The sequence below is a fragment of the Arachis ipaensis genome, chromosome B2 (genome assembly GCF_059453495.1).
Source record: "Arachis ipaensis isolate K30076 ecotype BB chromosome B2, ASM5945349v1, whole genome shotgun sequence".
In the NCBI taxonomy this organism is placed as follows: Eukaryota; Viridiplantae; Streptophyta; class Magnoliopsida; order Fabales; family Fabaceae; genus Arachis; species Arachis ipaensis.
In genome coordinates this window covers 1,602,457-1,613,599 of record NC_142437.1, presented here as the reverse complement: position 1 = coordinate 1,613,599, position 11,143 = coordinate 1,602,457, and the positions used below count along the sequence as shown (strand labels likewise).

General features: G+C 44.0%; 1 protein-coding gene across 1 annotated transcript; it reads left to right on the top strand.

Annotated features, from left to right (window-relative positions):
- Positions 1-2,059: 2,059 nt before the first annotated feature.
- LOC148572783 (uncharacterized) lies at positions 2,060-3,031 on the top strand. The gene has a single exon (XM_088504612.1). It carries the CDS (start codon positions 2,060-2,062, stop codon positions 3,029-3,031), a length of 972 nt encoding a protein of 323 aa, XP_088360738.1.
- Positions 3,032-11,143: the final 8,112 nt, after the last annotated feature.

The following is an 11,143-nucleotide window of genomic DNA, read 5'->3' as shown; positions in this document are numbered from 1 at the left end:
AATATGATTGGATGAAAAAGGTCAAAAATTCAAATTTTAATTCCTAATTTCAATCAAATCAAAATAGCAAGTCTATAAGAAATAAAACTAAGTACAATCATCACATCATCCCAAATCACAATTGTTACGGTGGGTAATCGGAGATTAATGGGCCGGATGGCGTTGGTTGGCCCAAACGTGTGAAGGAGGTGGCTGTCGAGTGGACCTGGTACTCGGTATTCCTCCGTCCGACTTGTACGTGAGAAAGAATGGGGGGTGGTACCTGCAAAGACACTCCAATGCCTAAGTTAGCAAGAGTGTGAGCATGTTAGAGAGTATATATTGGAACTTGGTGATACCTGAATGGTGTCAGTGTATTTATAGTGGTGAACCAATAACCACCGCTGAAGTAGTGCCACCTTTTTAGGTGTTTAACCGTTCCCATATCTTAGGGAGGTTAAGATATGGCTCTATGAAGTGGTTAGAGAGTTTCTAGAGGCAGTTACTCACTCGAATGAGTGTTATCTGCCAGCTGACCCTCGTATCCGACTTCTTTGGAGCAGGTCGTGTTCAGTACCGACTTCTGGGGATGAAGGCTGGTACTGGGTGAGGGCCAACCCTTTGGGTTGGGCCTTTTTGCTTGGATCCTGGACCTTAATTTTTGGGCCAGGGTATGAACAGTGCCCCTACTCGAGCCCAATTTCCTTTTAGGATTTGGGTTCGAGTATTCAATTCGGTGTCGTAGCCGATTTGCAAGAGGACCGACGTGATGGTTTAAGAACCGACGTGATTTTTCTTGACCTTTCGGTTCTGTCAGTTACGTCTAATCAAGCGTCGTGTCCGTTAGGGGTGTGCGTGGGGATTTTAATGGCCTTGGTAACGGTGCATCTTCATTAATGATAGCCCCAGTTTTTCCATTATGCCCCTAACGTTCTTATAAATACTTTCCCTCTCTTTCGTTGTTTCGTTTCTGCAATCTTTCAAATTTTCCTTGCATTTGTTCGTGCTGCATTCTTGCGTTTCGAAGGCTTTTACTTCCTCCAGTCTTGATTTCAGACTTAAAGGTTAGCTTTTTTCCCCTTCTGTAACATGCTTTCTATTTGCGTGCCTTTATTTTGTAGGTAGGCTAGTTTGTAGGCTTTAGTTCCGTATTCCCTCCCTTTAGAGACCGTGTGTTGATTTTTCTTTTCTTTTTGTAGGTTTCTTGTCACCCTTTTTAAGAAAAGAAAATGGCTTCCGTAGATGTTCTTTCTCAGTGGGTTGATGTCACGGTTCTAGGGGAGGAGCCTTCAGTCAATACCGAGTTTATCACCCACCTTCGTACTCATCATAGAATTTGTACTTCTGAAGAGGATGAGCCGAAGTACGAGTTGGTAGTCCCGGGTCCAGAAGACCGGGTTTGCTTCGGGAGGGCCGACGAGGCGGCCCCTCATTTCTTTTTTATGTATAAGAGTATGGTCACCCGTTTGGGCGTTTTTCTTCCATTTTCAGAGTTTGAAATGTCTGTGTTACGTCATTGCTGGGTTGCTCCCACCCAGCTTCACCCCAACTCTTGGGGTTTTTTGAAAATTTACCAATTTATCAGCCAGGCTTTAGAGTTCCCGACTTCTCTGAGGATTTTCTTCTATCTCTTCCACATGACCAAACCCTTCAGTGGGTTAAATAATAAGCAACAGTGGGTGTCCTTCCGGGCCATACAAGGTCGGAGGCTTTTTACCCTTTTTGACGAATCCTTTCACGATTTCAAAAACTATTTTTTCAAAGTTCAAGCGGTAGAGGGTCACCACCCCTTTTTCCTGGATGACAATTCTTCCCCCCGCTTTCCTTTATACTGGTTGGAGGCCTCCCCTTGAAAAATATGGTCTTGACGACCTGGATGAGGTGGAGGCGGCCATTGTGGGGTTCCTCCGAGAAGTGTGGGGGAGGGCCCCATACTTGGATACTAAAAAATTTCTCCAGGGGTCGCCGGCCTTTGTCCAGTCACAACTAGGTAGCTTTTTTGCGTTTCTCACTTATTTCCGACTTGCAATTTCTTTTACCGACTTGTCTGACTTTTAGCTACCAATTTGTTTTTGCAGAGATGGCAAAGAAAAACGCTCAAGAGTCTTACCAGAGGGTTCAGGAAGCCAAGGCAAAGTCTCGTGCCAGATCTGGTGGTGCTAGGGCGATTGTCTCTCCTTCTCCTCCTCCTCGGAACGTTGGGACTCCTTCCCAACCTATTGTAATTTCTTCCTCTGCTTCCTCTCTGCCACCCCCTTCTGTCCGACCTACTCCTGAACCAGAGCCAAAGAAGCGCAAGACCTTAGAGTCTGGCGCTTCTGGTGAGGCGGACGCTCTTGCGTTCGTCCGAAAGAACATCTATCCTCATGCTCGTATGAGTATGGATGATGTTTCTGTTCGGCACTACCTCACCACTGTGGTTGAGGAGAGTCTCAAGACGGCGGGGGTTTGTGGCAAACTCTTGGATATATTTGAGAAGACTCCTATCAGCTCTTTAGGGACGACCTCGAGGGTCGAGGAGCTGGAGGGCAGGCTTCGCATATACCAGGAGCATGAGAGGGAGTTGGAGGGGAATGTCGCCAAGCTGAAGGAGGAGAGGGACAGCCTCCGGGAGAAGGAGCAGAAGTTGCAAGCCCAATGCAACATGGAGGTGGATTTGAGGAAAGCAGCGCAAGCCAGCTACAACAGTTTATTTGCTGATCTTGTGTCTGTAAAGAATGACTTGCTGAATGCTCGGAAGACCTATACCGAGTTGGAGGACTCTATTGCGGATGGTGCTGATGAGGCTTGGAGGGTTTTCAAGGAGCAGGTCGGAGTCATTACTCCTGACTTGGACCTTTCTCCTTTGGACCCTGTTATTGATGGTGCCATCGTGGATCCTCCTGTCCCCGTGGTGGAGTCCGAGTCTGATTTGAAGACTCGGGGGCAGAGGATCATAGAGTCCCCTCCTCGCTCAAAGGACGCTCCGAGTTCTTCTGCTGCTCCTTCGACTTTCTCTCCAACTCCTGGTCCTGGTGGTGGTGATCCTTCTACTCCTCTTGCAAAGAAGTGATTTTGTTGGCTATTGGGGGTCCGGCCTGTGGACCCCCCTTTTTTAAACTCTTTATATTTATTTGTTGATGTTTGAACAATTTTTGGCCTTTTAAGGCCGTAAACAAAACAATTTATGATGCCCTTTTTTAATAAGGGTTTAATTTAGCGTTTTAAATAAATGCCCTTTTTGGATAAGGGTTTTGGGTTACCTTATGCGCGCATGCTTTTCTGTTCGTGGTTCTTTTGACTCTTGATCTTTTCTGGAAAAAACCTTTTCTTTGGGGCTTGCCTGCTTTTCTGAATCTCTTTGATCCTTAAGGCAGCCTTACAACTTTTTCTTAGTTTTTTCCTATCTCTTTTTGTTATTCCTAGCACTCAATTTTGTTTTATTGAGTTTTTCGTGACTTAGGCTACTTTTGCGATTCATTTTAATTTTACTCGGTTTCGCATTCCGACTTATGAGTCGGACGGCTCCCGAGTTTATCATGATCGACTTCTATAGCCTCTTTACGCCGACTTGTACCTCGTCGTTTTATCCTGACGACCATCTAGGTCGGTTCATGGGATTTTCACGTTTTGTCGAGTTTAAATCAGCGCGTTTCGTAGAAAGGGAATAAAAAGGGAATTTAAAAGAGATATTTAAAATGAAAGAGATCTTTATTAATTGAGGAGGTACCTTATTGCTACTAAGGGCTTTTGATTATTTATTTTCCCTTACCCCTACTATGATGCCTCGTTAAAAACCCTTTTCAGAAAAAACCCTTTGATTTTGGGAAAAAATCATGAAATTGGGAAAAGAGTACATCAGGGAGTAGGGTTCGCTTTTAGCTGTAGTACCTTTTCATATTACAAGCATGCCATGATCTTGGTAACTCGTTTCCGTCGAAGTCGGTTACCTTATAATAGCCCTTTCCTAAGACCTCGTTGATCTTGTATGGTCCTTTCCAATTAGCAGCGAGCTTCCCCTGATTTGTTGACTCCAATATCGTTTCTGATTAGGACCAAGTCATCTGGGGTGAAACTCCTTTGAATGACTTTTTTGTTGTATCTCGCGGTCATCCTTTGCTTCAACGCTGCTTCTCTTATCTGGGCTTCTTCTCGGATTTCGGGGAGCAAGTCGAGCTCCTCTTTGTGCCCCTGTATATTCCCGATCTCGTCGTGGAAAATCACTCTTGGGCTTTGCTCATTGACCTCTATTGGGATCATGGCTTCTACGCCATAAACTAGTCGGAAGGGTGTTTCTCCAGTGGCGGATTGGGGGGTTGTTCTGTAAGCCCATAGTACTTGTTGGAGCTCTTCAGCCCAAGCTCCTTTCGCATCTTGTAATCTTTTCTTCAGTCCTGCCAGTATGACTTTGTTGGCTGCTTCGGCTTGCCCATTGGCTTGTGGGTGTTCCACTGAGGTGAACTGGTGTTTGATGTTCATACTGGCTACTAGGCTTCTAAAGGTGGAGTCGGTGAACTGGGTTCCGTTATCTGTGGTAATGGAATAAGGTATCCCATACCTTGTGATTATATTTTTGTAGAGGAACCTCCGACTTCTTTGTGCAGTGATGGTGGCCAGTGGTTCTGCTTCTATCCACTTTGTGAAATAATCTATTCCCACTATTAGGTATTTGACTTGTCCTGGCGCCTGGGGAAAAGGACCTAACAAATCCATTCCCTATTTTGCAAAGGGCCATGGGGAGGTGACACTGATGAGCTCCTCTGGGGGGGCCACATGGAAATTTGCATGCATTTGACACGGTTGGCATTTTTTCACAAAGTCTGTGGCATCTTTCTGCAAGGTTGGCCAGTAGAATCCAGCTCGGATCACCTTTCTGGCTAATGACCTCGCTCCGAGATGGTTCCCGCAGATTCCACTGTGTACCTCCTCTAATACCTCGGTGGCTCTTGAGGTCGGCACACACTTTAACAATGGTGTTGATATCCCCCTTCTATAGAGAATATTTTTCACCAAGGTATAGTGTTGCGCTTCCCTTCGGATTTTTTTGGCCTCCTTTTCCTCCTTGGGGAGGATGTCGAATTTCAGGTATTCGACCAAGGGGTTCATCCATCCGAGGTTTAATCCGACCACTTCAAAGACTTCTTGTTTGTCTTCCATTTTTACCACTGAAGGTTCCTGGAGAGTTTCTTGGATCAGGCTTCTGTTATTTCCCCCTGGCTTGGTACTTGCTAACTTGGATAGGGCGTCTGCTCTGCTATTTAGGTCCCGAGTTATGTGCGTGACCTCGGTTTCTGCAAAATGCCCAAGGTGCTCCAGAGTTTTTTCCAAGTATCTCTTCATATTTGGGTCTTTTGCCTGATATTCTCCACTTATTTGGGAGGTCACCACTTGAGAGTCACTGTATACCATTACCTTTGTAGCACCGACTTCTTCCGCCAGCTTCAATCCTGCAATCAAGGCTTCATATTCTGCCTGATTATTCGAAGCTGGGAACTCAAACTTGAGGGAGACCTCTATATGGGTTCCCCTTTCATCTACCAATATTATGCCTGCGCCGCTTCCTGTTTTACTGGAGGATCCATCTACGTAGAGTTCCCATGTAGTTGGTTTATCTTCTTGATCCCCTGCATATTCTGTAATGAAGTCGGCGAGGCACTGGGCTTTAATCGCCGTCCGAGTTTCGTACTTCAAGTCAAACTCGGAGAGCTCTATTGCCCATTGAACCATTCTTCCTGCAACATCCGTCTTTTGGAGGATTTGCTTCATGGGTTGGTTCGTGCGGACTCTTATTGTGTGAGCTTGAAAGTAAGGCCGTAGCCTTCGAGAGGCTATTACTAAGGAGTAGGCAAACTTTTCTAATTTGTGATACCTTAGCTTAGGGCCCTGTAGAACTTTACTGATGAAATAGATTGGGTGTTGACCATCCTTGTCTTCTCTTATCAAGGCTGCTGAGACAGCCTTGTCTGCCACGGATAAGTATAGGACGAGGTCTTTTCCGGCTACAGGTCAGGTCAAAATAGGAGGTTGGCTCAAAAACTTAATGAACTCCTGGAACGTCTCCTCGCATTCGGGAGTCCATTCAAACTGGTGTCCCTTTCTCAACAGGGAGAACAGTGGAAGGGATCTTAGTGCTGACCCTGCCAAAAATCTGGAGAGAGCTGCTAGTCGGCCATTCAGCTGTTGGACCTCTCTCAAACAAGTCGGACTTTTCATTTCTAAGATGGCTCTACACTTGTCGGGATTGGCTTCAATCCCTCTTTGTGTTAGCATGAATCCTAGAAATTTTCCTGCCTCCACCGCGAAGGCGCACTTTGCAGGATTTAGTCTCATCCCGTGCAACCTTATGGTGTCAAAGACTTGTGAAAGGTCAGACAAGAGGTCGACTTCTTTCTTGGTCTTTACCAGCATATCGTCGACGTACACTTCCATTAAGCTCCCTAAGTGAGGGGCAAACACCTTATTCATCAGCCTTTGATATGTGGCCCCTACATTTTTCAATCCAAATGGCATGACCACGTGGCAAAAGTTAGCTCTGGGCGTGATGAATGATGTTTTTTCCTGGTCTGGTTCATACATCGGGATTTGGTTATACCCTGAGTAGGCGTCCATGAACGACAAGTATTGATACCCCGAGCTAGAGTCTACTAGGGCATCAATGCTTGGTAGTGGATAAGGGTCCTTGGGACATGCCTTATTTAAGTCGGTATAGTCGACGCACATTCTCCATTTACCATTTTGTTTTTTGACTAGCACTACATTGGCTAGCCATGTTGGATACTTGACTTCTCTGATGAAACCGGCTTCTAGGAGCGCTTGTACTTGCTCCTCTACTATTAGAGCTCGCTCTGGGCCGAGCTTGCGTCTTCGTTGTTGTACAGGTCGAGATCCCGAGTAGACCGAAAGCTTGTGGGACATGAGCTCGGGATCTATCTCAGGCATGTCGGAGGCCTTCCAGGCGAAGAGATCGGAGTTATCACTTAGGAGTTTAGTCAACCCTTGTCTTAGGGTTTCCCCTAGGTTGGCTCCTATGTGAGTGTTTTTTCCTTCCTCTTTGCCGACCTGAATCTCCTCGGTTTTTCCCCCGGGCTGGGGTCGCAGCTCTTCTTTAATCCTTGCTCCACCGAGCTCTATTGTGTGAGCTTCTTTGCCTTTTCCTCTCAGGTTTAGGCTTTTATTGTAGCATTTCCTTGCCAGCTTCTGGTCTCCCCTCACCGTTGCTATCCCTGCTGAGGTCGGGAATTTCATGCAGAGGTGGGGCGTCGATACCACCGCTCCGAGTCGATTAAGGGTAGCTCTGCCGATTAAAGCATTATAGGCCGACCCCACGTCGATGACTATGAAGTCTATACTCAGAGTCTTTGATTTCTCCCCCTTTCCAAAGGTGGTGTAGAGGGGCAAAAATCCTAGTGGCTTTATTGGCGTGTCGCCCAATCCGTACAAGGTGTCGGGGTAGGCTCTTAACTCTTTCTCATCTAACCCTAGTTTGTCGAAAGCGGGCTTGAAGAGGATGTCCGCCGAGCTTCCTTGGTCTACTAGTGTTCTGTGTAGATGGGCATTTGCCAGGATCATGGTGATCACCACTGGGTCGTCGTGCCCAGGGATTATTCCTCGCCCATCTTCCTTTGTGAATGAAATGGTTGGAAGGTCGGAGGACCCCTCTTCGATCTGGTAAACTCTTTTGAGATGTCTTTTACGAGAGGATTTTGTGAGTCCCCCTCCTGCAAACCCTCCTGAGATCATATGGATATGTCTCTCTGGAGTTTGTGGTGGTGGGTCTCTTCTATCCATATCATCTCGCTTTCTTTTTCCATGACTGTCCGACCTTTCTATGAGATATCTGTCAAGCCGACCTTCTCTGGCCAGTTTTTCTATCACATTTTTAAGGTCATAACAGTCGTTTGTGGAGTGCCCATATATTTTATGGTACTCACAGTAATCATCGCGGCTCCCTCCTCTTTTATTTTTAATGGGCCTGGGAGGAGGCAGCCTTTCGGTATTGCAAATTTCTCTGTATACATCCACTACAGGAACTTTCAGTGGAGTATAAGAGTGATATTTTCTTGGCCTATCGAGGCCGAGCTCTTCCTTCTTTTTAGCTTCCCTCTCCCTCTCTTTCGTTGAGGGAGGGTGACCAGGTTGCCAACTCGGGTCTCTTAGCCTAGCATTTTCTTCCATATTGATGTACTTTTCAGCTCTTTCCTGTACATCACTTAAAGAGGCGGGGTGTCTTTTTGATATGGACTGTGAGAAGGGACCTTCTCTAAGACCGTTGACTAGCCCCATGATGACTGCTTCGGTGGGCAGGTCTTGAATCTCCAAACATGCTTTGTTGAACTTTTCCATATAGGCCCGTAAGGACTCCCCGACCTCCTGTTTTATTCCCAGGAGACTTGGTGCATGTTTTACTTTGTCTTTCTGGATGGAGAACCTCATCAAGAACTTTCTTGAGAGGTCTTCAAAACTGGTAATTGACCTCGGAGGGAGGTTGTCGAACCACTTCATCGCTGCTTTTGACAAGGTTGTCGGAAAAGCTTTGCATCGCGTAGCGTCAGAAGCGTCAGCCAGATACATCCGACTTTTAAAGTTGCCCAGATGATGCTTTGGATCAGTGGTTCCGTCGTAGAGGTCCATATCGGGGCTTCTAAAGTTTCTCGGAACTTTTGCCCTCATTATGTCCTCGCTAAAAGGATCTTTCTCCCCTAAGGGCGAATCTTCTCTACCGTCGTGGGAGTTCTGACCTTTGAGGGAGGATTCTAACTTTAAGAGTTTTCTTTCTAACTCTTTTCGTCGCTCCATCTCCTCTTTTAGGTTCTTTTTGGTTTCCTTTTGTCGTTCCCGTTCCTGTTCTAGCTGCTCGAGGCGACTGTGGACTAGTCCCATGAGCTCAATTGCGTGGGATGGTCCTTCTTTTTCTGATTCGCGCCCCTCCGAGGAATTTACCTTCGGGTTTTTGATTCCGGAGGTGCCTTCCCTGTGTTGATCATTGGCTTCCTAGTGAAGGGTCTGGTTTGCCTCATTGTTTCCAGTGTTCAGATTCTCTTGTTCAGAATCTGTCTCCACATGACCCTCTTCAGGATATCTATCCGCCATCACTGGTTGATCTCTCGGGTCCCCGGCAACGGCGCCAATGTTACGGTGGGTAACCGGAGATTAATGGGCCGGATGGCGTTGGTTGGCCCAAACGTGTGAAGGAGGTAGCTGTCGAGTGGACCTGGTACTCGGTATTCCTCCGTCCGACTTGTACGTGAGAAAGAATGGGGGGTGGTACCTGCAAAGACACTCCAATGCCTAAGTTAGCAAGAGTGTGAGCAGGTTAGAGAGTATATATTGGAACTTGGTGATATCTGAATGGTGTCAGTGTATTTATAGTGGTGAACCAATAACCACCGCTGAAGTAGTGCCACCTTTTTAGGTGTTTAACCGTTCCCATATCTTAGGGAGGTTAAGATATGGCTCTATGAAGTGGTTAGAGAGTTTCTAGGGGCAGTTACTCACTCGAATGAGTGTTATCTGCCAGCTGACCCTCGTATCCGACTTCTTTGGAGCAGGTCGTGTTCAGTACCGACTTTTGGGGATGAAGGCTGGTACTGTCCTTTTTGCTTGGATCCTGGACCTTAATTTTTGGGCCAGGGTATGAACAACAATCATAGCTAAAAACTAAAAAACATATGTAAAAGCCAAAATTAAAGGTAAAATATAAAGATATATATCACTATAATATAATACTAGGTTATACGAATTCTTACTACGACTGCATCGATTTTTAGATCGATTTTGAGCAAAAGGAATGCAGTCAAATTTTGGCTTTAACACTTCCCAATCAAAAGAACCAGGAGGGGTTACTTCAAAGACGCCATCACCTATCAAAGGAATAAAATACCACAAAAAAAATATGTTCATAATTCATGAAATACATATAAGGTAAAATATTCAATGAGATTCTCAGGTATGATTGTATTATTCAATGGTATTATTCTCATCGTAAATAAAAATGTTCATCATAATATGCATTCTAAAATTACTTCAAAGAATAAATAAAATAACAATCTCAACTTAATTTTCAAATAACGAACAATACAACACAAAAATAAAAAGAGTTTATAAAAGAACCATGTTAAATTTAAGTACAAGTTAAGTGACATAGTTTAGAGCATATATATATATATATATGGGAGTGAAAATAAAATGAATAAAAATATAAAAATAAAATAATTAAAAAAAATAACAAAAAAAAAGAAAAACGTCGAAGAAGTGTGTTTGAAAATCATACTTCTTAATTTTTGTGTGTGCTCTTGTAGTACAGACCACTCTTTTGTTAACAAAAAACCAAATAATAGAATGAGTTTTAGTTGGTTCCAAATCTTAGCTCAACCCACTTTTTGAGAGGGAGGGGGGAGTTGGTAGATGGTAGGTTCGGCCTATTTTGTTACCCGAGGGAAAGGTCCGTAGAGTTGGTTCAGAGAGTCTATAAGTAAACTAGTCCGTTTATACCGACCAAAAAAAAAAAAACTAGTCCGTTTATATATTTTGTATATGACTGCTAACTTACTAAAAACTGCTGATGTCTAGTTACGTGGGTGATGTCAGTCAGGTGAAAATGGTTTAAAAAATATATGAATTAAAAAGGCCTTCATGAATCTTTTATTTATTGTTTCTCAATTAATTTTTATTTTTATTGTAACCACTTTCCTATTATTTTCAATTTGTTAATGAATCAATGATTAGGGCAGTTTGATAATTGGTTCAATTACATTTTACTTAATTTATCAATTTCAATTAATATTCAATAACATTAAAAATCAATTAATTAGAATTAAATACCAACCTCTCGTTATACGCTCTGATCCGTCCGTTGGCTATAATTCGGCTCAGGTAAAACTAAAACTATAAATCGGAATCAATCTGGTTAAAACTAAATAAACACGTGCAGGAGTACGTGGAGAGTACGTATTTTGCTCTCCTAACAAACTTATCCTATACAATCAAATAACTACGTGCCAACCCAAATGGCACAGGTAATAGCTCCACAATATCAGATAATGCAGTATCCATACATAGCTAAAAACTAAAAAACATATGTAAAAGCCAAAATTAAAGGTAAAATATAAAAATATGTATCACTATAATATAATACTAGGTTATACGAATTCTTACTACGACTGCATCGGTTTTTAGATCGATTTCG

Excerpts from the sequence above, each read along its gene's own strand:
- LOC148572783 (XM_088504612.1), top strand. The coding sequence starts at position 2,060 with ATGGCAAAGAAAAACGCTCAAGAGTCTTACCAGAGGGTTCAGGAAGCC.